We start from the raw sequence: 26,956 nt of genomic DNA, 5'->3' as shown, positions 1-26,956 counted from the left end.
TAGATCTTTCTTCTCTGTTTGGATTTGAATCTATTCTCTTTTGTGCAATCAAAAGAAAAGTGTATCAGTACCTTGATACCATTATAAAAGACTCACTTTAATCCAGAGCTATGCAAGCTGTGTATGTTCAAGCACTGCACAGGGATGATTTCCCATTGAGATTTTTTTTATCTTCCCTTTAATGATAGGTAAGTGAAAGTGTTAGTATTTGAATCTGGTGGCTGGGATGGCTGAGGTTGTTAAAGTTCAGGTAGTGGTGTTACTTCCAGAAGCAAGCTTAGTGGTTAAACTGAGAATATTGTTCCTGTTGGCTGCACCTTAATCTTTCACCCACAAGAACACATAAGACTCTGTGCTACCTTTGATAGGTCGTCTTGTGGTGTGTACGGTATCTGTTAACTGCAAAACACAAATGTGTGTTTTCTGAATATTTTGGATCCTCTTTCAAAAGTAAATAACATGTTGTATTGGTGTGTACCTTCTGTATTTGCAACTATTGACATATTTTGACTGTCCCTTAATGCCATGATCTGGAAGGATATGGCAAGCTTAAATCTTTTGTTGGTGAGATTCTTTGGTTTTTATTAACAAATGTTTTGCAGCAACTTTTTTGGGTAAAGTTGCTTGCTAGCTTTTCAGCCGAGATGCAGCTATAACGGTGTGAGGATACTCTCTGACTCCTATTGAACACATTAGTTCTCAAAATACCTTTTCACAAAGAAAACAAAAAAGATTATAATACTGTACAAATACAGACTCTTAGGACCATAAATTGACTTGTCCAATGCTATTCAGTCCCACAGTTAGTAACAGAACTCATGCCTTCTAAGCCCCAGTCTCATGTTTTCAACAGTAGACCATCGAATGGTTTTGCATTCTCAAAGTGTTTATTGACACTTTCATTATGGGATGTAAGACTACTTATTGACCTTTGGCATGTTTGAGCTTTAATTGCTGACTGGGTGTGGAACAGATATTGCAGATATGGTCTGCATCCCAAATCTTAAGTTTTTTATGATGTTCTGGTGACAGTAACTTGAAGCATAGCATTTAAAATGTTTTCCTCTCTCTTTTCCTGTCTTAATCTGCAGTGGTGCCACAATGTGTACCTCTTCTATACTTCTCTCTGTTCTTCCTATTATATCTGAAGTTGAACAAACTTACATTCTGATAATTGAACATACTGTCATAAGTAATTCAGCTGGTTCATTTACTAACTGTACAGATTGTCTGCTAACCTACATGCACATTAGTACTTGTGCTAGCAACACTGAGGAAAACAGTATTTGACACCTCTGCATAAATGAAGTGAGCAGGCACAGGCGCTAGAGGTAGTTGCCTTGCATCAAGCAAGTAGCTTCTGGTGCTGAGAGGTTTGGGTGGTGTCAAAGCTGCAGTAAAACGTGAGCATTTCCAAGATGAGGAAATATGGCTGCTTGCTTGGTAAGATTTTGGCACTATTGGAGTTTCTTGTTGGTGCCTCTGTTTTGCTGTCTCATAAGTAATGTGTACTAGGAAGTGATTTATTTTCTGTGGGTTGTACAGTACAGTAATTAAAACTGCATCTGATTTCTATAGGCCTCTGTATTTGTAATCTGACTTGGTGTACTTGCTTCTTTGCTCTCTGATACAGCATTATCTCCTTCCTGCACTCCCTCCACAGAAATAGTTATTTTTATATTTCCAAGTTTTTATAATTGTCCATATTGGTACTTAAAAGTATATAAATCTGCAGTGAGTCCAGCCTGAATGTTGGTTTATGTGAGAGACTGCTGATCCTAGGATATATCTGAGGTTTAGCTGTGTGACCTGTTTTATCTGTTACCCTCTAGTTGTCAGTGGTAATCTTGACATCTGACAAACATTTATTTCTGTAAAGTGTAATGAGAAGTCAGAACTAGCTGGTCTAGTCAAGTGCTGTGACAGTAATTTCATTGATCAGAATCTGTGAAATGATCTAGTATTCTCTTACAGATGGTCCTGGGTGCTGGTGAGACTGAAGTTTTGCCACTAAGTGTCAAAGCAGTATCACTAGATCTATTGGGCTCATACCCATTGTCTAGTACTCAGTGGCTAGAGCCACTGGTTTTCATTACTAGCTGCAGTTTTTCAACATAGAGTTGTCAGGTGGTGTCACAGTTCCACCTTTTTACAGAAGTTGGCAGTGACATCTGTACCCAGATGCAGCACTTCAGTCAGAGGGGCAATTTAAGGAAAAATCTTCTTTGCAAAAGGTCTGATGAGATGTCCTAGTTTACACCAGTTAATTGTTTTGCTGTTCCCGCTAAGAACATAACACTCATGCAACTACAAAAACAGTTCTGTCAGTGTCTAATGCTGGGCTGGAATAAACCTGCAGTTTGCACAAGAGCTCACTGCTATGTTAATTACAAAAATTGCTGGTGCACTGCTAGCAATGTGTGTAGCATAGCAATAATAGATACCTTGATCTGAGGTGTCCAGGTCTGAGAAGAAATACACTTGTCAGATTCCTTGGCCTCTGGGCTAGGTTTGTCTGAATGTATAAACTTGGATAAGGTATTTGGTGCATTTATGTTCTGCATGCAACTAAATGAGCCATACTAAAACAATTTTGTTTTGAGAAACATTTATGGTTTAAGAGCATTCTCCCAGGCTTTCTACATGCAGTTGTGAGATTTGCCGCTTGCTTTTTATAGTTTTTATTGTCTTGGATTTTGCCTTTGATTCAGTGAGGTGCATATATTTTCCCAAAGGTATCCAGGAGTTATGGGCTCCTCTGGCTATGTTAGCTGCGCTTCTGGTTTCTTTGAAGTTTTAAAATTAGTTCTCTGGAGTGTTACGTAGTTACGTGTGCGAAGGGATGATGTTCTTTTTAACATTAAAAAGTTGTTTACCAGTATATTCTTAAGTATTACATGATCAATGTAAAGTAAATGTTGTGTATTTCAGGGTATTTTCTGAAAGCTGATTATCACAGAAAAATAACTTCACGTTTATGACAACTTCCATAGGCTTAAATGTCTAGTGGAGACTGGGTGTAAAAGGGAAGAAAACAAACAATTTTGTTACATGATGTTTGGAAGCCAGGTCTGTTAGCAGGAATCTGAGTCCATTTTTGGCCTAAAACAAATAGTCTTTGATTTAAAACGTCAAAAAAGCAAAGAAATATGGATGAAATGGAAGAAGTTGTCCTCAGGTAACATATTTGATTGAATCACTACTAGGAGCTTCATAATTCAGTATGTTACTGAGAAACAGAATAAAAATTAAGTACGTAAAGTGTTCTCTGACCAGGGAACCAGCCAGTTTTCAGTAATATTCTAGAAAAGATAAAATCATAGTTTTGAAAATATGTATTTCAGATACCTCAGTTGTTTCTCGGGATTCATGGATTGATTTTTATTATTCTCAACTAGTACTATAAGAATATTTTTTTCTTGTAGTGTTCAGGATTTTGTGTTCCTTTAGAGGGTATAATACTAGTTAATTGAACAATTTAGGAAGATATTAGAACAATAGAAAATTACAAAATAGGTTAAAAATATTATCAAGAGATCTCCCTCTGGAGATGTGATAAATAAGTACATTACAAGACAAGTCAGAGGAGGATATGGGTCACTTACACTTCTCAAAGAATATAGAACAAAGGTTATGAATGGGCTTGCAAAGCAGTGAAAATACGAGAACTCAAAAAGCCTTGTATAGCTATTCTGCTTGCAGACAGATGCAGTTTTTGGTTTGTTACCTATAGATAAGTAAAGGGATTAGGATTTTCTGTAAAATACTGCTAGACAACTGAGTTGTAGTAAAATAACATAGGAGGAAGCAGAGAAGTAATTCTTGAAAAACCAAAACCAAACAAAAAAATATCCCACCACAAAACCACACAAAACAAACACACCACCACAAAACAAACTATAAAATCCAAAGTTTGTATTTAAATATGTGCTAGCTTGTGTTGTGGGTCAGTTATGGAATCTGCAAAAGGAGGACCCTGAATCACAGACTTGTGTCACCTACTTACGAGGTGCTAGTACAGAAAGTCTGTGTGGTTTCTGGTTGATGATTTGCTTAAGGAGTGGAAATACCATTTTTTTCCTTGTATTGTTAGTTCTTTGTCTTCCTGAATTCAGAACTTTACATATATTTCCACCTGTGCTGTCTTACATTAGAGTTCCCATCAGCAGGTTCACTGGCATCTGTTAGTGCTGCTGCTGTCAAAATGAAGTAATGTAGGAGTTTAGGACAGTGGATACTGCTATTGGTAGCTCAGCTGCTGTCATGAGAGCCGAAAAGTCAGACAGGTAAGATAAGTCTACTGAATGTTACTAGGAAGCTACAAGACTTGTGTTTTCAGCCATATTGTGTTTGCAGTCTTTCCTTTTGTACGCTGTTACTCATTCTCTGTATTTTTGAAATGTGCTACTTCATTTCTGAGTCTAATGAAGGTTGTTACCACCTCGTAATGGCTTCTGTTATTAGAAACATGCTTTACTTTCACGCTCCTCAGCATTTTACAAGATGGAGTTCATATTATTATGTGATTATTTTAATATTATTATCTGATTGTTAATATGTGATTTTAACTCTGGAGTACTCAATGTTTTTTCCTTCTCTTTTAGAGTGAAGACTGGAACGGCTAGAGGGAGGTGTGTAGCTGCAGGTATGAACCAACTACAGTTTGTATCCGTCTGTTTCATATTGGAGCTTCCTTTCAAAGGTTCAGAGAAAAGTTATTTTTAATTTCAATGCTGAAAGCTGTCGTGTTCCGCTGCGGTAAGCAGCGCTCCCTGAACCTTAAACTCTTTGCAGTTTCCTGCCTTTGTACTGCTAAAGAGGAGTGGGAGTGTTAACAACTTAGGACTGCAAGTACCAAGTCAATAGGCTTCTTTAACTCTGTCTGTAATTTAATAATTTTATAAATATAACTAACTGTACAGTAGAAATGTGTATCTTTGTAGTAACTTCTTGACCAGAACAAATTTGAAGTACACTGTCATACTCATGTAAAGGTGAGTATTCATAGAACAGCTCCCTGTGGGCCGAGACAAATTCGACTGCAGGCAGCAGAGCTGGAACATAATGTGAAAATTCTTGGAGTTAAATGTGACGATCTTTTGGTGTGGTTTTTCTCAGTGCCTGAAGTCCAGTAAGGATTTAGTTTCATGAGACAGCTGAGACAATTCCCCATTCCTCTCTCACTCAGTTTCCAACTACTCAGTTGTGTGTCCTTTGGTTATGCTTGGCTCTCATGGTAGTTTGACTGCATGGTAGATGAAGTCAGCCTGACAGCCCAATACAAATCTCTTTTGTGATCAAGTTGTTATTTCTCTGGTTTAGTGAGTTGTAATGATTTACTGTGGTCAGAGGAGTACCAAAAGAACATATAGGTCTGTAACTGTGCACCTTAAGAGTTTCAGTTCACCTATGAGGACAGTTGATCTGTAACTACTGTGTTAAGTAACACTGTAATGCTCAAAGTGTGGTGATTGTTGCTCTTCTGATGGTTCACCTCTGCTATGGCAGAACTACTTTATGCTTTTGTCTGTCTTTGATCTGGGAGAGTTGAGTTTTGATACTGTCTTGAGGAAGCACTTATTTTCTACTGTGTTCAGACATTTGCTACAGTTCTCATAAATACATTGCAGAGGATTTAGTCATGTCTGTATCAGAAAGAAAATCTGCCTTTGAAGTGCAGGATATCCTGTCTTTCCATATGTTACTCATGGTAGAAAGACTTAAAGATGGACTGAGAAATCCAGGAATACCTTCATTTTCAAGTGTTTTAGAGAATTGGTGATTGACCTCTGTGTTTGTAAGTACCAGTTTGAGGGCATCGGTCTCCAGGCATTGTAGGTGTTACAAAACATTCGAATTCTGATACTCTGGTAGAGTCTGGTACTCGTTACTTTGTCCTTCCTGCTCCTTTGCTGCTCCATTGGGACCATATGGAAGTTAGAGAAGAGAGAATACTGGTCATTATAATTGTGGTTTTGTCTAAAGAGTTTGTATCTTTTGAGACGAACTAATCTGTGATTAGACCTCGTTTTTCAAACTCATGGGATTCTGCCAATCACAAATCATAGGCCCAGAATGAATAGATTTTGATTACTTAAATAACAGAAAAATTAGATTATTTAAATAACAAAATAATAAAGTTTATGGCTGCTGAAAATAAGTCATGAAATGCAACACTTCCATTTGGTGCAAGATCCATAGTTTCTTTTCTTGAGAGAATTAATCTGCCTTAATGTGAATGTAGAAAGCTGTCCAAATGAAAGAGGATTGAGTCTTTTCTTCAATGTGCAGGCATGGTATATGAAATTATTTGTATGCGTCTTATGAAGATTAACTCCATAAATTAACTGCACAGAGATAGATCAGAATAAAACTGATGGCATTCTGCTTCTGGTCTGGTTCAGAGAATAAAATTGAGGAGGAGTCAGCTTTGCTTTGAGATAAGAAATCAGTCAGCCCATGAAATAGCACTTGGTTTTGTTCCCCGCTTTTCTGGTAACTGCTGTCTTTAATGAGACAAGTTTTTGCATAGCGAGTTGACTGTGAGACTCAGGATTTCTTCTGTTCAGAAATTCATATGCCACACTTTGCCAAAGCAGATCACAGTTATTCTTCTGTCAAATATTATTGTCCTAAAACTGCCTTATGAGCACTGGCAGTTTCAAGACTGAGAAACTCCTGCCTCTGTATTGACTCTTGTCATATCCACATTCACCATGCTGATATTCTGCTGGAGGACAGTGATGCCTTTATACTGTTTAAATGTCCTGTGAATAAAGCACAATTTAAAAAATTAGCCTACTGCTTCCAGTAAATAGCTTACAATGCTGATTTTTGTCTCCCTCTCTGTCAGACCTTAGTCTGAAAAAAATGAGGAAATATGCAAGATAAAGATACAAAACTTAGCTGGGAAAGACAGAAATTTAACAGGCTTTTCATGTCACTATTCTGATGGTCACAATTAGGAACTTCAGTTATGAAATTGAAGTCTAAAGCTAGGAAAAGAAAATGTCTTGCACTGTAAGGGAAAGACGGCAATCCAGGTACCTCTTGTTATATTTCTGTGAAGATTAATGGAAGTGCTTAATGTATCATTGGAGAACAACTAGAAGAAGGAGATAATTAAGCACCAAAGAGAAGAAAGAGTTTCTAGGAAAATATTTTAGTTTTAAGATTTTACTTACATGGACATCTTTTTTATTTGTTTCACTGTGCTGTTTTAGGCTATTATCCTAATGCTGCACAGGTACTCTCCTTGAAAACAGAGTGGGTAGATGCTGGCTGCCTTCGGAATAATCCAGATAAATACTGACCAAAACTGTCTGTCGCTCTGTAAATGGCACTATTGCAAACTTTGATATTTGAAGCTATTTGGAATTCCTGCCTTGTGTAAAAATAATTAAATAGAGACAGATTCTGGAAATAATAGTTGTGATACACTCCAAAATAATGCAAAAACATTTGAGTAATCTCAAATCAGAGATTGCTTTGGAGGCTATCAGCTTGCTTACTCCTCGTTGCTGTAAGGTAATGAGAAATTTTATGGTCGGAGATGGGTGTGTGAGGTCATTGACAAGAGGTATTTTCATGGTCAGTCTGTTCCATTTTTTTTCTCTTTTGGTAGTGCCTGTGCAAGCCTTTGCAGTACCATCACTGAAGTAGCAGGCAGAGTTGCAGTGGGTCAAGCATCGGCTTAGCAGCCTCACACTGCTGTGTTAGCTGACAGCTGTGCACTAAGTAAAGCTCAGGGTAGCATCATGCAGCTGTTTTGCCCTGGAGAAGCAGATCATTGTCTGCAGAGCTGTTTCTCGCATTGCAGGATTCCAGTACCCACAGCCTTGTCAGTGTATTCCCAGCACACTCGTGTCATCTCTCAGGCAAGCAGATGAAGAGGCTATGTGTCAGAGGGAGATGAGAGGGAAATCAAAGACATTTGGAGGCCACTGTCTTAAAGTCTCTGAACTTCATTCATCTGCTATAAGAGGGTCTTAAAACTGTTAATTCAGTTTCTTCTGAGTTCTTATTAGGCATCCTGTTACTAGCAGTTACTGGGAGAGCAGGACAAATGCATAGGCGCACACCTGCTCTTTGCCACATTCCAGACCTATCTTTGCCATTCACTAAGGCTACTAACCTATAGTGTTTGTTTTCACCTCAAAACTGACTTCGTGGTCTCTCAGCCTCTATTTTCAGCTCAGAAGAACCTAATCTGTTGTGGTTTGTCTGGTAGCCTCTGATGAGTCTCTTCCAAGCACTTGACCTATCTGTTCTTGCACTCGTGTAACTTTACTGCATCTGCACTATCCTGCCAACAAGGAGTTCCAAAAATGTCCTGTCCTTTGTATGAAAGACACACTGTCTCCTTTCCTACTCAGAGGAGGAATTAAGATTTTGCTCTCTTAGCTGTCACCTGAAAAGTTAGTTTGGAGATACTGGCTGCTTAAGAAGGTAATAGCCTACCTATTAGAGTTGATATGTGCATTCACTTCATTGCTGCTTGTTTGAAATAAAAACAAGAGGGACGTCTAGACTGGTCAGACAAATGTGTGGCAGTCAAAGGAGAACTGTTTGGCATCACGGAGATATGTAGATAATACTGTAGATACAAGTCTTCCTTACTTGTTTTTGCTGTTATATTATGGTCAAAGATGTTTCTATCAGAGCATTAGTTCATTTCCCGTGCTTTACTGTTTGTACTTCCAGCAAAGTCATGACTTAAAGTCACTGGCCTGTCTAAAGTCCTCGTGTTCTGGACTGCTTTGCTGGTGCCCTTTGAAGTGCCTTTGCACCCATACATGCAGCATGGGGAACAAACAGCAGGAACTGGATGTATGTGTGCAGTCTGTGCTCTAGTCTAGAAGTATTTTGATTAATGGAAATAATATCCGCTACGTAGAGCTCAGGTGGAATTTTATTGGCCTGTTTTTTAATGAAACAATGAATAAGCCTTATACTGTCATTCCTTCCTGAAAACTTGTATCCAGTGTTCACATTCAAATAGATTTGTCAGAGCACCTCAAGACATTAAGTTCCTCATCATTTAACATCAAGTGTGTGTGTGGGGAGGGAGTAGTCAAAACCAAACATTCAGCTCTTGCCCTTTGCCCATTGGTGTGCAAGTAGCTCTGAACTAGTCTGGCTGTCAGCTATAGTTTGCACACCTAAACAGGCAGAAGTCACTGAAGGATCCTGAGACTTACCTCCTTACTATAAATCCAGTAAAACACATCTGTAGGAGCAGCTTTTTGTAGTTCTGCTTTTGGTAAGTATCGCCATACTTGGTTTAAGAGTTACCTCTCTAGTGTAAGAGCTTATTGTATAGCAAAGAATATTCTCAGTTCTGTGACCCAGGAAAGCATTGCTACATCCTGGTTTGCTTGTGTGACATCTGGAAATTGGGGAGCTAAGGGAAGTTGCTTGGATTTTTGTATTGGGTTGGTACAGAGCTGGGAACAGAGCCTCCTTTTCTACCACATCTTGCAATTCCTTGATGCCTCTCTGAAACAGCATGTTCAAGCGATAGGTCTTTTCTGACCAGCTTAGTTTGGAATTCCTTCATACTACAGACTTACACAGGTATAGGACTTTACATACTGTTCTGCCACCTCATAATCATGATCCCAGCTGCCACAGAGCAGCAGTAACTTTTGTGGTTTTAATCCAAACAACATCTTCCATATCTCTTTTCACATGAACATTTTGTACTGGATGTGTTGATTTAGAAAGGTAAAAAGTTGTAACTGAGGAACTTGAGAACTGCCACACTGGACACAGTCTGGTTTGTGATTTCCTTCTGATAATGACCAGTGCTGTGCGCATTAGACTATTGGGTCTAAAAATCTTAATAATTATGGATTAGTCTGTGTTAAAGGTGAGGTTACTTATTTGTTCTTTCCTAATGTTAACTACAAAGTAGTAGTTTTTGTGTGCAGTATTTTGATGCATATAGCCTGTGAGTTATCAGTTTATAAATCCCAATTGATTGGTTTTTTAAGATACATGCAGTAAATAGAAGTGAAAAAATACATCCCTGCAAAGCATCCAGTGGTACTCAAACCCTGCCAAGCTTTGACAGGATTATGGAAGTCACCACCGCTAAATATTGGTTTATTTATGAATTGAGTAAGAAGTGTTGCTTCTTACCAGTTTCAAATTTGTCTTTGCTAGTCTACTGCCTTACTCCTATGAACACAGGAAGCTACAACTGCTTTGTGAGTTGTGTGGCATTAGGTTCTGCTTGAAGTGAATGTTGCATAGCAGTAAGAACGCAGGAGGAACAGAGGTGGAGCTTTCAAAAGAAGCATATGTATTTGAGGAAGCCTGTAGATAATTTAAAATAAAATGTACCTGTATGTATTTCTTATCTATCTTTTTATAAGCTCCACTGTTCAGAATTCATTAGAATAACAAATTGGTTCACTTTGGCGCCAAGTTTTATCTCCTTTACCAGAAAAATAACTTAATCCCCTCATTTTAGAAAACAGGTTTTGTATAATTTATTTTGAATAATTTGTCTTTACTATCAAATTAGAGAGTAAGTTTAGCTGCCATTTTATTTTTCTTTTTCTAAGAATGCTTAGGCAGAGAAACTGTCGTCCTGTACGCCAGGATGGGTGACTTGCTGCTTCATCTGCTGGCAGAGAGCTGGGAGTCCTGGGGATTCTTCAGTCAGACAGAAGTTCACAATTCATTCCTTCAGAGCTTTCGCAAAATTAGTTGGAGTAGAAGCTACAGATAAGCAGGACTTTATTCAGAAGCTAGGGAAGTAGGTCAAGAATATATTGATTTACCTCAATTTTTTTTTCCTAGAAACATTTTGAGGAAGGAGAGAGAGAAAGAAAAACAAAAACAAACAACAAAACCTCAACAAAACAACAAAGCTTATTATAAGCTATTTTTAGAATAAAATTTAGTTACCCAATTTGTGAAAATCCATCTAGGTCTGGAGAGTATGGAGGAAGTAAATCCTCTCAGATGAATGCATGAGAGAGAGCACTGTGAAACTTTGCTATTTCTGAGATAAAAGCAGTTGTCGTCCCCTCCTGTCCTTTTCCTCCACCTAGGAACTTCTACAAAGATTTCATACTAATAAAAATGTTTCTGTTAATTTAATCTGCATTGTTGGCAGCCCAGAAATTCATGTAACTTGATGGTAAATTGAACATTTTGAATGTGTCAGGTTTATGTACTAATGGTGCATAGCTGTCATAGAGATTGGCAGAGGTAGAAACTGCAGTTTTGGCAACTAGGTAAGGGGCTTTTTGTACCCAGCGAGGCGTGGGGAGACAGTTTGGATTTCAACATAGGCAGAAAACTTTCTGACCACATGCTTACGTGATCAACAATCTAACAACAAAATATTGACAAGTAGTTACTGTATTTCGATGCCTGTAATGTAGGGGTTATCTGTTTAAAAACAAAAATGCAATTCAGCAACGCTGTAGGGATCTGGATATGAACAGATAATGCAAGGGGAAGTTTATTCTAGGACCTGTCTCCTTCAAAGCTTCACAGCATCTGATTTCCCATAGCCTGCATCCTTTCCCATAGTTCGCTCTCACCATCCCAGTAGTCCCTCAGATTCAGCCTTGTACATGTTGTTTGAGGTTCAGACTATATAAAATAAAAAATGGTATTATCTTTAGCTTTCAGAGTTAATTGCTCATTGAAATGAACAAGGCTTTCTTAGGAAAGAAAATACAACGCATGTTTCTTGTTTTGTGGGGTGGGTTGGTTTGGTTTTTTTGTGATTTTAATTTGTTTTTTGTTTGTTGGTTTGTTTTGGGGTTTTTTGTGCCCCAGGATGTGATGTAATTCTGTAAACTTAAAAATAAAAGCAAAACTTTTAGCTTTTGTACTTTGCAATCTCTGAGGAGCATATATGGTGATAATTATATTCTGCAGCATAATCTAGGAATTCAGAAGTGTAAAAAAAGTGAGATTTTATCTGCACTATGTAGGTGTTCGTGATGTTCATATTGTCAGATTGGCACCACATTTAAATGTGTAGCTACAGTCCATAGAGCTTGGAATTTCAGACATTGTTTCTATTATCCTTTCAATAGAAATAGTCAAAGAATGGATCTGGAATTGAGCAGGAATTTGACATCTGAGCAAAAAATAAGTGTGTTTAGCCCTCATATTTGTCTGTCTTTCTGTCTGTCTTTTTTTGCCATTGCTAGGATGACTTTTGTGGTTTTTATAATTCCAAAGAAACACTGCTTCCTCATTTAATTCTTATTTCTGTGCAGTAGCGAAATAACATTTTCCCCACTGTTTCTGATCTTTTCACAAGTGAAGTCTGTAAGTCTTTCATTTCCCTCATGTGATGTCTTCAACTAAATAACGTTAAAACAACCCTGTTTGAACACTACTGTTTTGTCGCTGAAATTGCCATCATTGCTGCAGAAGTAAGGTACCCTGAGACACTGACTCTTGCCTATCATACCTTCAGATATTTATTCACTGTTCTAGTATTGATTCTTCTTTTCCCCAAAATTGTATATAACAGCATTTGAAATATTTGAAAATTTTTGCACTGTTCATTAAGTGAAGTGAGCACATCACAGGAGAAATTTAAGTATAACAAGAATTTAAAATTAATGTGTAGCAGAATAGTTGCACAAAACTAGTGTTTTAATTATCAGAGCCAGTAGACTGAATTTGCCATGGAGTGTAACCGTGTGACAATGCCTGAAACTTGTTGCAGTTTTGTCTTAATGGAACAAGTGGCTACAACTTCTATTTTGGGGAGCAGAGAGATGAGGGAAAGGGTGGGCATAGGATCAACTCACAATGACTTACTGATTTTCTTCATTAAACTAATCAATCTCAGTAACCTTCTTAAAACCCATTTTCTAGACTATCCTTTGCCAGCATCATCTTTCATTGAACCTACAGTGAGCATGGCTGCTTAAAAAAAGCTAAAGATGACTGGAAGACCAGAAGGAGTGAATGCTGGTGTTCATAGATAAGACCAGAATCTACAGTATTGGTCTATAGATGTATGTGAAGGTGGCAAGAACCCTACCACATCTTCTTGCTGGTCTTAATCATATAAATCTGAAGTATTTTGCTCTGTGGGCTTGTTTTAGAGAAATCCATAAAGCGGGCTCCAGGCTCAATTTAACATTTGAATACGATGGGTTTTACACAGCATGGCATTTTTCAAGTGAGAAGCCTGTGAGATGTGCCCTGAAGGTGGAGATGAGCTGTTTACTGAAAGCTGGTAAATTGACCTGTGCCTCCCTAGCGCCTATCTGTATGCTCATAACAGTGGTAGCGGGTAGTTTACACCTTTTTCATTGAAGATTAAGCTTTCTTGTATTTACCACATAATAAGAGCATGCATGAAGTAGTTACTCTTGAATATCTGTTAGGTGCTAAATTCTTGTCTTTTATTTTGCAGTAACGTGCATCTGTCTTTGTATTACAGGGCCCAACTCCTTTTAATAACCTTTTAAGTAACCTCACTGTAGGCAGATCAAAGTGTTCTTTTTTTCAGAGGTTGGAAATGATGATTTATGAAAAAACAATTGACATGCTGTAACCGTGCAAGCGTAAAGAAAGCTGTATATATACTGCAGTTTCAATAACTGCAGTACGTGTTGCAGTCATTGGCAGGCAAGAAAGAAGTGATCACAGCTGCCCCAGCATGCAGTCCTTGATGCTCTAAGAGTTTATTTTGTGGTTGTATTGACACTATACGTGAGGCTGATCTGGATTAATGTTGGACTTAAATTAATCATCCCTCCTGGAGTGCTGGGACACACCCAGCTGCCTCTGCTCTGCAGCACTCGCTCTCTGCAGTCGAGTATTTCTCCATCTACCAATGCATCCAGTATTATCCAGATTATCTCCCCACTAGTTTAGGTATTGGAGATTTAACAAGAGGCCTGTGTTGTGTATATAAATACACCTCGCAGTTCCTTGATCAGTGTGTTATTCTTGTTTTAATGATGAAGCGTCTGAGACGTTCTGATCAGTACTGTCAAAGACTATAAAATTATTTTCAGCTGATCACTGTGTTTTTCCCTTTCTTTATTATCTGTAGGCTCTGTGTATCTCTGGATTTATAGATGCATGATGGACGTATTGTTTCCAGACCAACTTATGTTTTGCTCCTATAAAAGGCATAGGTTTTGATGTTCTGTGGTAGTTAAGGAATATTTGAGTAATTAAATCTTCTTAGCTATGATTTTTTGTTTTGTGGCAGGTTCAGAGAAACATTTTCATTGGCGTTTTTCTCCCTAGAAGTCAGGAGTGTGTCAAAAATAGTGCACAAGGTGAAAAGAGTGAGATCAGCCATGGAAAATGTTTATGGTGAAGGAACTTCTTGACTTCACACCTTAATATTGGTCATATCAGAAGTGTCCATCTGAACCTGAAGGCCTTGGACTGCCAATTTGGGAGGCAAGGAGTTAGTTGGAGATGGAAAGACTGGAGTTTGTATTCTTTCTGCTCTGTCACCCATTGCTATCTTCATGGATCTGACACTCTGTTTATCTGACAGTGCACTCAGTACTGCTTCGCCAGGGAAAATCGCACAAAACAAGCCCAGTGCATCAGCATTTTCATTGTGTATTAAGCTGAGCCTCCCTTCACATGGTCACATCCCCTTTTTAATCTGGGATTCCATGTCCCTTTCCCAGTCCAGCCTGTTTCTGTGGTGTCTATTGCTGGTCTCCCTGAGCTTCTGTTTCTGTGGTTTGAGTGTTTTTTGTGTGGCTGAGTGTTAAGACCTGCCGGACTTTTGGAAGTGGCGTTGTTTGGGGGTTAGGCAATACACTGATTTAGTGTTAGTAGTTTGTCACAGACTGAGGTGATGGCTGCGTTCAAGTTGGATTTCCTCCCAGAGATGATGGTGGACCATTGCTCCTTGAATGCTAGCCCTGTGTAAGTATTTTGCCATCGTGTCTAAGTTCATAACTAAAGCAATAGTTGGAATTGCTGTCTCTGAAGCCTCTGCTGTCTGATGAGCTCCCCTTCATGGGGGAGGGGGGCAGAAAGAGCAATAGGAGTGCCTGTAGTTTGTTTTCTTGAGGAAATCCTAGTGAGCATTGACAACTGCTGTTGGATTCTGGTTAGAGGGGGGAAATGATCTGATAATTTTGGGGATGAGGGCTAAAGAGGAATAAAGCTATTTGGCAGTACTCTTTATAGTATGGTACAGGTGCTGATATTATAAAATCAGTTATTAAATCAGTTGTTAGGAGAACAGTTTCTGTTCTTCCCTATTAATGATCCTAGACTAAACCTTTTAATTAGGAATGAACGGTTCCTTGAATACTGTTGAGGTCATGTTAAGAGTTGCCCAGTTAATGGGAGCCATGCTATGTTCTTGAAGCTACCCATGGCATAGAAGACAGGGCTGAAAATCACTATTGGAAGAGGGTAAATGATTTCCAGGTATTCAAAATTGGAGTGAAAAGACATTGAATGAAAAGAAATAGTTGACTTCTTTGTAAAAGGTATTGTCTGCCTTGGATATTTGTAGACGTGCTGACCCTTTGTGAGTGGAAGGGTAGAGAGGAGTCAAGGAATTTACAGTGATTCCTTTCCCTTCTAGTAGGAAGCTTTGTTGTTGCTGAGGTCTGTTCATACAGTTATAAAATTATGAGCTTTCCCTGGCGTCAGTTTTTCCTTAGGCTCTAAACAGCAGCATATTGAGGGGGAAAATTAGCTAAACATCACCTGATTTGGACTTCTATTTTTAATTTTAGATTCTGTTTGTGTGGAATATATAATTGCAGATGGACAGTCAGAGGAGCACTGTATCTTTAAAGGAAAAAAGCAGAGATGAAGAGCTGACTACTCTAGAAGACCACCTGTATTTTTCAACAAAGAGTCTGGGGGAGGGGGAAATCATTGTATAGCTGCTATTCCACTCGCCATCTCCTTTCTAGATTATGCAGGGGTTGGTCAGCAATTTTAACCCGCTAATCACTATGGCTACAACAGAATGTCATTCCAGTCAGTCTTCCACAGAGGCAGGTCCTGTGGTATACCAGGCTGTGTTCACCGATAGCAAGACCTCACGTTGCACTTGACACACAATGAAGAGTCCATACAGAAAGCAGTGTATACAGATAGTCAGCTACCTGGGTGCAGCATAACACAGTGTTATTAATAGGCAGTAAGCTGTTTGTATGGATCGATGTCCTACCTTGAAGCCTACTGAAGATTCCCATACTCAAAATGTCTGTGGTGGTGTATCTAAGAAGTGACTCTTTTTTTTATTGTAAGACCCTACCATTACTCAACTTGATTCAGTCTGTGACTAACTAGATTGTCTAATCCCAACCTGTTCGTGCACAACCTAGGCCTCTTTTTCTGCAAAATATTGTTGAAAGCTCTCTGAAAGCTCTGAGTTTCATAAAGAGCTATTGCCTTGTAAACCCTTAAGGAAACTTCCCATCTGTTCAGTTGTACCTGTTTCTCTTTTTTTAGATGGATCTTCACCCTGGGAAACAGTTCTGGATAGTCACATTTAGAAACAATGAAAAAAATGTTGTCCTCTCATTTTCAGTGGTTACTGATGACTTCAGTAGTCTGTAGGTAGAATGAGTTTAGGTTCCTTCCTGTCCTGGTTTCTTCTGTGAAATTTTATGTGATTGGACTAGTAATATTTTTCAATCATCTCAACAGATTTCTGTCCTGAATCCCAGATGTTGACCACAGTATAGGAACAAACATTAAAAGAAGTTTTAAACAGCTGTGTAGAGAGTGTTTGTCTTCCAAGTATGCCATGTACAATGAACATGAACGATGTTTCTGAATATTCTCTGGTATGCAGGACTGGGAATGTGCAATAGTCTATCTTTATATGTACATTTTAATAATATACATTTATATATGTGTAGAAATGTGGAGTTTTTATCTCACTGTAAGCACGCTGCCTCTAGCTGCGATAGCATCTAGAATCTGTTGAAAGATATAAACCAGAAATTCCTTTTTCTTTTCAGCTCAAAGAAAATGAATGGCACACTGGATCACCCAGACCAACCTGATCTAGATGCTATCAAGATGTTTGTGGGTCAGGTCCCACGGAGCTGGTGTGAGAAGGATCTGAGAGAGCTCTTTGAACAGTATGGTGCTGTCTATGAAATCAACGTCTTGAGGGACAGGAGCCAAAACCCTCCTCAAAGCAAAGGTGAGAACTTCTGTACTTCTCATGTGAGACCTGGGGTCTCAGCTGCTTTCGTATAGTTACAATCATAGCTGTTTGTTTATTCAGACATCCCTGTGTGGTGGAGCTCTGTGTGACGAGGTGTGCATGCAAGCCCAGGCTTTATAGTCTTTGAGTGTATGTGTCTAATTATACTTGGACTGTAATCCAGTACAGCTGAGCTGAGAAAATAATTATTATTTTAGAGCTCAGAACTGATGGGGGTGCTTGAAGTGCATGGTTTATAATTGCAAAGCAGAACATCAGATTAATATTGTATTGTTCCAGAACATCATTGTGATGCTATGATATGATGAAAATCTTACCAGAAGTGTCACAGTTTCATATAAAATATAAAATTGAGATCTTAGTCATTTGTGTACATCGAATCCTAACTAAATGCTGTACCTCGGTTTGCAGTTCAGTGGTATGCAGTATCTTATTTCCTGTGAAACTAGTTAAGTTTTTGGTCCTAGCAAATAATTGTTGAGTTTGACAATGAAAGAAACCAACAGTTATGTGGCAGATGTATCTAAATGTTTGTTTTAATGGTGTATTGGTGATGTTGGGTTGGTTCTGAATATACCCTATTTTCACTTAGAAATCTTTTCCGAACAGTCAGAATCAGTAGTACCTACTTATTTCCATGTCTAACCTCTTGTACTTGTCATACATTTTGCATTGGAAGGATAGAAGTAGGGCTTGCAATTCCTATACAGCACATCAAGATTCATAGTGTTCTTTCTTGGCTAGCATTTTGTTTCAATTTCAGGGTGCTGTTTTGTTACATTTTATACCCGTAAAGCTGCACTAGAAGCACAGAATGCTCTTCACAACATGAAGATCCTCCCAGGGGTAAGAAAAGAGCCATGCTTTCTTTGCAATTCTGTCTTGTTTTTCTGAACTCTGGCACCACTGTTGTACAAACATATGTTATCTTGCCTTCAAATTATGTTTTAAAAGAACTATTCAAAGAAGCAATGTCATGAGATGTGTATGCTAAAAGATGTTAAGGGAATTTTGAGTATTTGAGAGAATGTGGTAGTGAAGTGGGTGAGTCTGGCCCTACAATACTCTCTGAGGGGGAATGATGGCATATCATTAGAAAAACTTGCTTTCTTTTAGAAATTCATGTGTCGTTACATATGCCCTTCTGTAGGGGCAATTTAGTCTATTGTTTCTTTCTTCCACAATTCTTAAGAGATGTATTGCATATGGTATAAAGTAAATGCATCTAGAGCTACATAATATTTTTACATTTCAGATGCACCATCCTATCCAGATGAAACCAGCTGACAGTGAAAAGAGTAATGGTAAGCTGTACTAAAGTCTGAGTTTGGCATCATTTGTGCTAATAGGGAAGCTTGAGGATTTCCCTTTTTTTGAACAGCTTCTAATGAAATTTTCTTGAATTGGAGACCTCATTTAAAAAAGAAAAGAGACTTTTTAATATAGTAGGTAGCGTAAGTGATGTCTCTAAAATTCCATGACTCAGTATCAACCGCTGCTGCTTGTGGTAGAACCATGTTGTCAGTTAGGGAAACATCCAGTGAGTTCTTCTTTGTAGTAAGGTGGTTTAAGTCTTTGTTGGGAACATGGACAGTGGGATTGAGTGCACCCTCAGCAAGTTTGCAGATGACACCAAGCTGAGTTCTGTGATTGTTACTCTAGAGGGAAGGGATGCCATCCTGAGGGACCTTGACAAATTAGAGAGGTGGGCCCGTGCGAACCTCATGAAGTTCAACAAGTCCAAGTGCAAGGTCCTGCACGTGGGTCAGGGCAATCCCAAACATGGATATAGGCTGGACGATGACTGAATTGAAAATAGCCCTGTGGAGAAGGACTTGGGATCACTGGTAGATGAAAAACTGAATATAAGCTAGGAATGTGTGCTTGCAGCCCAGAAAGCCAGTCGCATCCTGGGCTACATCAAAAGGTCAAGGGAAGTGATTTCACTTCCTCTACTCCACTCTCGTGAGACCCCATCTGGAGTACTGTGTCCAGCTCTGGGGCCCCCAACATAAGAACATGGACCTGTTGGATTGAGTCCAGAGAAGGGCTACGAAGATGATCAGGGGCTGGAGCGCCTTCCTTATGAGGCCAGGCTGAGAGAGTTGGGGTTGTTCAGGCTGGAGAAGAGAATGCTCTGGGGAGACCTTTTAGCAGCTTTCCAGTACTTAAAGATGGCCTACAAGAAAGCTAGGGAGGGACTCTTTATCAGGGAGTGTAGTGATAGGATGAGGAGTAATGGTTTTAAACTGAAAGAGAGTAGATGTAGATTAGATATTAGGAAGGAATTCTTTACTGTGAGGGTGGTGAGACACTGGCACAGGTTGCCCAGGGTAGCTGTGGCTGCCCCCTCCTGTGAAGTGTTTAAGGCCAGGTTGGATGGCATTTTGAGCAACCTGGTCTAGTGGGAGGTGTCCCTGCCCATGGCAGAGGGGGTGGTCTGGATGATCTTTAAGGTCCCTTCCAACCCAAATCATTCTATGATTCTATGAAATCTAGAAATGCTTTTTCAAGTGCTTGACCAATTTGAAGCAAGGCCTCTTGCAGCTAGAGTTGGGAGTCAAAACTACTTGTTGTAGTATACAAGGGAGATTGAGAATTCACAACAGTTCAGTAAAGAAAAGACTGAATATTTCTGCACATTGGCCATTTCAGGTGGATTAAGACATTTAGCATCTACCATTTGGTAAATGATCTTTTACCTTTACATTTCTATGATGAGCTTATGTGTGTACATACATGAACACTCAAATGTGTGTGTGTCTGTTTTTATATATATTGCTGCAAGATAAGCAAAGTAAGTGTTTAGTGTCTTGTAGTTTCAGTCATAGTCACTATAAGGTCAGCATTACATCATGAAGATAATCCTGGTTCAAGAAAGCTTACATCTTAAGATAATTGAAACAGAAGATGGGATAGATAAGTAACATACAGTAGGAGTAATTCCATCTGCAAATATCTCCATGTGTATAGAGAATATATTTCTGTGTAAATATATCTAGAAAGGAGTAGTTCTTTTGAAGTATTGTAGAGATGAGAACACAAGAGGTTCTCTAAACTAAAATTGATCTTGCATTATATATACACATCTGAATATCCTGGGAAAATAATTGAAAAGGGAAGAGACTGTTTAATGGAATTTTAGGGTTACAGTTCTGAGGCCATTATATGAGTTTTAATAAAATGGAGTAGGTGAAAATATAAATAAGAAAACATCAGTTAAAGTATTTTAACTTGCCATTAATAAGTGGGATTCTGGATCTCTTGAACTGAAATGGACTGCAAGAAGGGTTTGGAAGCAGATTTCTGCTCTAAGCAGAGCTTGAAAATGAACTGCATACAACCTTAAGATTTAGTAGTAAGTTAAAGTCATGTCAGCTGGAACAGTTAGGAATTTTCCTCTTTAATACCAGGAAAGACTCATCGAATAAGCTGATTTCTCTTCACCATGGCACTAAATTGGAAAACACTTTCTCTCTTGAAGGTTCAAATTGTGCTACAGCCTTCACCATATTGTATTTTATGTTGTGCTGAATGTTGTATTTCCAAACTGTTTTATATTTCCAAATGGTATTCTGTATAATTTGCTTTGTCCTTTAAAAACAAGTATATCAGAGGTGATTAACATCCTTATTTAAGTAAGTTGAGAGGTATAAAGCTCTGCTCTGGATTCTAATTTACTCCACTCCCTTAAGTGACCTTGCACTGACATTAGTAACCACGAACTGAAAAGTTAAGAGAAGTGTCCATTTATTTAAAAATAATCTGCACACAGAAAAGTATTCTTCAGCTCTAAAAACATTAGCATTTAGAGGCAAGATGCAGTAGCACACAGTCCATTGTTCTGATTTGAGGAGTTATTTTCATGCTCTTGATACAGATCAGAATGGATTCATCTGAAACAGAACTAAAACTGTTCTGTTTTAGCAACTGCTGTTGCTTTCCCTGTTGAGACAAGAGCATGAGGAAATAGGCAGATCTAAATTTAAGTGATTGACATGATAAAGAGGCTAGAAAGAAGCTTTCTGCAGCTCACTTGCTTGTTTAGATACAATTAGGTATGTTGGTAGTCTAAAGATAGAAAAGGCAGAGGAGAGAGGATGAAAATAGTCCAAGAAAATACATACAAGTCTTCTCTCACTCACCGGGAACTGAGTCTAGGAGATACAGGGAAGTGCTGAACCTGATATATTTTTTCCTTACATTCTTGCAGTTCACAGGCGTGCAAGGGAGAAACAGTTAGCAAAAATTAAACATAAAACAGGCATCCTTCAGGTTCATTGAGGTACTTTATATACATCCTCTTAAATTGAAGAGATTTCATCATTAGGAATCTGGGTTTGACAAGCCCCTACCCTAAATACAGGGGAAATAACTGCAGTTGATACAGAAGACTTGACAAAATAAGATCTAGTAAACACGTATTTGCTGGTAATACTCTATCCTTTGATTTCTTAGCAGTAGAAGATAGGAAGTTGTTTATTGGAATGATATCCAAGAAGTGCAATGAAAATGATATCCGAGTGATGTTCTCCCCCTTTGGGCAGATTGAAGAATGCAGGATATTACGGGGCCCAGATGGGCTGAGCCGAGGTAAGCAGGAAGCTTTTCTGACAGTTCAAGACTCTCCACTGAATGCTGCCTTTTGCAGCTCAAGGTGCCATTTCAACTCCTTATGTGATTTACCCCATCCCATAGGCATTTTCACTTCTCTATTCATCCCAGTAATCGTGGATGTAGTGATTGACTTGGTTCCTTTTTGCTCTTTCTCCAGGCTGTGCGTTTGTGACTTTTACAACAAGAGCCATGGCACAAACAGCAATCAAAGCAATGCACCAAGCACAAACCATGGAGGTAAAACTAGTTAGTAGGTGTCAGAAGATGATTTAATTTGTCAGGCAGTCATTATGGATTTTGGAGGACTAGAGGGCAGGGAGAAGGTTAAGTGCAGTGTGTATTTCTTCGCAAATACTACTCCTGGACCTTTGTGTTTGTCCTGCTCCTATTCTTAGAGCTCGAGATAGAAACTTCATCTGCCGAGAAAACACCAAAATACAAAACAGAATTAAGAGCAAATGAGATTTTGAGCCTGTACTGCAATGTGCTGTTTGAATATATATATTTGTATGCATGCATGCATGTGCGGGGAGGGGAATGCTTCCAGTGACTGGTTCTTAATGCAGTATTTTTGTGGCTGCTGGGGATAGCAAGTATGTAATTGTTTGAATTGCTGTTCGCAGGGTTGCTCTTCTCCCATTGTGGTAAAATTTGCAGACACGCAGAAGGACAAAGAGCAGAAACGAATTGCTCAGCAACTCCAGCAGCAAATGCAACAGATCAGTGCTGCCTCGGTATGGGGAAACCTGGCTGGTCTCAACACACTTGGACCCCAGTACTTAGCAGTGAGTTTCTGATTTGGGTTCTTTTCAGCTTTTCAGGGATTTGTAGTGCTTAATGTATTCATTTTTAGAAGACTCCTGATAGATAGGACCAGGATTCTTAATTCCCATTTTGTGGATGAGGAGGCAGAAATTGTTACGTGGTAACAGCTAATCAGGATACATTTGAGTGAGGATTTCAACTGTAGCCCCTAACTACTGAGACTTTTTGTCTTCTGTGGAATGGCTTTGTGCTGGGAAGAGTTTCTTCAAATGGTATGGCCTCATAGTTTATCCATATAAATCCCCTTTTCATGTCTATCAGATGACATAGTTCCTGTATTTTTCCATTTTTCCATTTTCAGCCTTCATTTCTCACATCCCCTTCCAGTGAAATCTAGAACAGTACTTGGTGCTGTCCAAATAGAGAAGGTGATCAGGTTGGAAGAGCTAAGCAGCTGATGGTGCCCAGTAATAAAATAAATTAAACAACAAACCCAAACAAACAAAATAAGCAAAAAACCCCAACCAACCCACCAAACCAAAAACCACCCCACCACCAAAAAAAAACCCAACCCCAAACACAGAAAATAGAGAGAAACTACTTTCCTTAGCAAAAATGACAAAACGGAGAGTAGTCTGCACTGATTTTAGTTGATTTTGCTGGGTCCCTGAAGGGTGAACTTTTCACTAACTGATGTGCTGTTGCTCATGTGGGTTGCCAGGGTAGCTATGAGAACTGTATTCATGCAATATAAGGTCCGAGGAACAGAAAAGGAAAATTGCATCTCATTCTTGGTATGGTGCACTGTTGAAGTGGGAGCATTCTCTTCTACTCTGCTTTAAGTTTAGTAGATGGGAGTCTTTTTATAATGACACCTAGTTAATGAAAAAGGAATAGGAAACCCCTCTAAACAGCTTCCGAGCTGAGGCTTGAACTTTCTCTCATGGCTGCTGTGCTTCAGGAAAGGAGGAGGGGAGTGGTTCCCTCTCACAGTGGCTCTTTGGTTTTAGTGTGGTATTTGCCATTTGTCCTGTCCTGACAGTGTCAGCTGTAAAGTCTGGCTTGAGGTAGCATATCCTTGGGGGGGTGGCAATCCTGCCTGAGGTGCTTTGAATAGGAGTTCTCTCTCACTACTGATTCTACCACTTTTGTCTTGGTGTGTTAGCTATAAACTTCCCTCATCATTGATTATTTTGAGTGGGAAAAGCATTGTGCTGTTGCTTTGGCTGCAGTGTGATGCATGGGCAACGTGGATTTTTCACTGTGGTGGTGCTCTGGCTGTACTGTGTGAGGGGAATTCTCTTTATGCTTTGCTACGATGTGCATGGGCAGTGGGAATTCCCTTTGTGACGGCGCTCTGGCTGTGGTGTGATGCAGTTTCTCCCAGAAGCGGAGCCAGCCCTCACTCTCACTCTTGTTTTGTTTTTTGGTGTAATGTCTAGCTTTATTTGCAGCTCCTTCAGCAGACAGCAGCTGCGTCATCTGGGAACCTGAACACATTGAGCAGCCTTCACCCAATGGGAGGTGAGTTTTTTCCACAAGAAGACAATTTCAGTGGCAAAGAGGGTAGAGAAAGTAGCCAAAAGGCTGTAGATACATTAACCTCATTTGAAATAAGTAGTCCTGAGGTCACCCACTCTTTTGGAATGACAGGAATCCTCTGCTATAAGCATAGATGTTCTTTCTCAGTCTTAGTTAACCATTATCCCCAAGGTAAGTTGTGATATGCTGGTAATCTCCCCTACTTCTGCCATTTTACATTATCTTCCCTGATGGGTACAAAAAGATGGTTCTGTATACTTACTCTCTTCCGAACAGGTGTGTATTTGAAGCATTATGTTTTTAAGCAAGCACTATAATCAGTGTGTTTTAGAGATAATGGATTCTTCGGTTTCCTGTTTTAAATTCTTCTCGAATACATCGAAGTGGAAAATGCAGTGTTGGTAGGAATGTGAACTAGTCCTTCATTCAGGTTCTTTAATTCCTTCGTTTGAATTATGATTGATTACACCATTGCTGTGTGGTGAGCATAGACTTAGTAGGCATGAGCCAAATTCCTTGCTGTGGACTGTTGGTGCGCTCACTACATATTGCAGTACAGGGGCTGCACGTTAATTGCCCCTTCTGTCTTCACAGGGCAGGGAATAATAAAACACACGTTAGTGAGTTCATTCACCACTTGTTTTTAATACTGAACATCTTGCTTTTAAAATTGCCCCCGGAGTTGTGCAGTAGTTCACAATATCAAATGTCATGTCTGTGCGAAGGTTGATCTAAAAGTGTTTGTATATCTGACTTGCGTTGGCACACCCATCAGTAACAATTACAAGCTTTTGCCAAGTGCTATGGTTTTGGTTGTTAGAACTTTGATTTATACTTGAGGATGATTATAACCTTGAGCTTATATTTACTACTTTCACATTAGACCTCTTCAGAGGTCTTAAATCTAAGTCTCTTGCCAAAAGCAATATTTTAAAAAAAGAGTTTCACTAATATACTGTGTGGTGATGATCTAGAATAGATTTTGTTATGCACATAGTACTGTTTTCTCCCCCTCTTGTCTGTTTGAAAGCAAGTGGTATTCAAGGAGAAAAACAGTACAGCAGTTCATGTTAATTGTTACTGTAATAAGGATTGAGGCAGGGGGAAGGAGCTAACTAGCTGAGGTTGGCTCTGAAGTTTCCTGGGTAATTCTGTTTTCTCTACTTAAAAAACATCTTAAAAATTGAGAACTCAGATGTATAAATAGCATGTTACATGGTGTTTTGAAAGAATTATTCCAAGTCTGTGATTCTCCGCAGAAAATTTTAGTTTTAGAGTCCTGTTAATGTCCCAGCTTATCTATCTCCTTTCTTGAAATTCATAGAAAGAAAAATGAAGTAGGTATTTAGATCCCAAACTGTATCAGACTTTGTAGACAAAATGTAATCTTGACCCTATTTGAAAGCAGATGGGAAAACAATGCGATGACAAGAGGACAGGTGCAACATGCGTATGCCAAACTGCTTCAGAAAGGAAGCAGGCTGCTCTGTTCCTCACTAGCTCTAATGCTTGCACTTTTAACCCTCTGTAGCACAATAAAAACAAAAATACAACTTTCTGGTTTTAACTTCATACTTTTATACTACAATGGCACCTTGAGAATCTAATTAAAGGCAGAAATTCTCATGTTTCGGGCACTAAATGTGATTGGGGGAATGGACTCTGTCACAGAGGAAAAAACCCCAAACATACTATGCTAAAGGTAGTGGTATGTTTTTGGAAAATAAATAGTTTATACTGCATTGTCACTAACATTCTTATGTTGTCTGTTTACATACTTAAATAATTAAAATCTCAGTTTTGAATTTGAGATGTGTACTTTGTCACTAGGTATGTACTAAGCATCTGAAAGATGAGGGGCCACATCTGCCTAGGACATTTTGATGATGTTATATGAATGGTGGATAATTTAATTTTGTAGGAAATAATTACTAGTCTGAAGTCATATGAAAAGAGGAGGAATTGTTAGAGTAAGCAAAGGTAGAGACAAAAAGGGGAAATAAGAAAAAAGGGAAGAGAGGCAAAATTGGAACAGTGGAGCTAGCCTACCCAAAGGGTGACTAAAATACGGAATTAAGAAGATCATCAATATCATTGATAATACCAAGGCAGGAAAGGAGGGCAAGCTACAGTGTCAGTACTGACCGAATGGTTTCAGTCAAAGTTATGACTCAAAATGAATGTGAGTCAGATGAGTAAATTGACCAGTAAAAGTTCATCAACACAGGAATACCTTTCTTCCCCTGCAGTATTCTTAGCCGCTTGCCCACAACATGCCTGATGTTTCCCATTTTCCTTACCACTTTTGGACCAGCTGACTAGCCTACGTGCACGCTGGCTGATCTTGTGATCAGGAGTAGCTACTTAACATTGTCTAACAATTGTCTACTGCTCGGCTGCCAGAGGGACCAAGTGAAGTGTGCTGATACAAAGCTGATGGTGCGTTAAAGGTGTGACTTCATGGCCACTGGGGTGTGTAGGCCTTCTTGAAATAATTCTGCAGTTATTGCTGTTCCCACACAAAGAGAGTGGAGGGACACAGAAGAAAAGGAGGTTATTGGTCTGGTGTCTACACAGGTTCTCTGGCTTGCATATGAGCTGTCAGACCCTGCTTAACTCTCAGTTTCAGTTATTTGGGTCATTTGAATTAATATCCTGTACAGATGTATCAGTCCATTCACTCTTCACAGGCTTGTAACATGAAGCAGTTACTATTGTATTGCTCTTTTGGCATAATTTCAGGTATAATTTTAAAGAGTAGAGAGGGCTGTCAGACCCTGGCTTAACTCTCAGTTAAAGCTGCGATGCTTCTTGTGGCTTTCACTACTTGAAAATTTCTGTACTCTGGTGTCTACA

The 26,956-nt window shown here is 39.1% G+C and overlaps 1 protein-coding gene across 6 annotated transcripts in view; it reads left to right on the top strand.

Annotated features, from left to right (window-relative positions):
- Window positions 1-4,602: 4,602 nt before the first annotated feature.
- The window catches only part of CELF1 (CUGBP, Elav-like family member 1), a 39,160-nt gene continuing 16,806 nt past the window's right edge, over window positions 4,603-26,956 (top strand). Inside the window, exons 1-8 of one of the 6 annotated variants that reach the window (XM_010192794.1) lie at window positions 4,603-4,645; window positions 16,965-17,152; window positions 17,940-18,022; window positions 18,432-18,480; window positions 21,635-21,769; window positions 21,951-22,030; window positions 22,417-22,578; window positions 24,001-24,082. In XM_010192794.1, the coding sequence (XP_010191096.1) occupies window positions 16,975-17,152; window positions 17,940-18,022; window positions 18,432-18,480; window positions 21,635-21,769; window positions 21,951-22,030; window positions 22,417-22,578; window positions 24,001-24,082 (769 nt within the window). In that variant the 5' untranslated portion in view covers window positions 4,603-4,645; window positions 16,965-16,974. Of the gene's footprint in view, window positions 4,646-14,818; window positions 14,896-16,964; window positions 17,153-17,939; window positions 18,023-18,431; window positions 18,481-21,634; window positions 21,770-21,950; window positions 22,031-22,416; window positions 22,579-24,000; window positions 24,083-26,956 lie in introns of those variants that run through there. The other 5 variants (XM_010192796.1, XM_010192798.1, XM_010192792.1 and 2 more) reach the window with 5 other exon arrangements.

Source organism: Mesitornis unicolor, unplaced genomic scaffold, assembly GCF_000695765.1.
Source record: "Mesitornis unicolor isolate BGI_N332 unplaced genomic scaffold, ASM69576v1 scaffold9119, whole genome shotgun sequence".
Lineage (NCBI taxonomy): Eukaryota > Metazoa > Chordata > Aves > Mesitornithiformes > Mesitornithidae > Mesitornis > Mesitornis unicolor.
The sequence above is the reverse complement of the archived record's forward strand: the minus strand, read 5'-3'. Positions and strand labels throughout refer to the sequence as shown.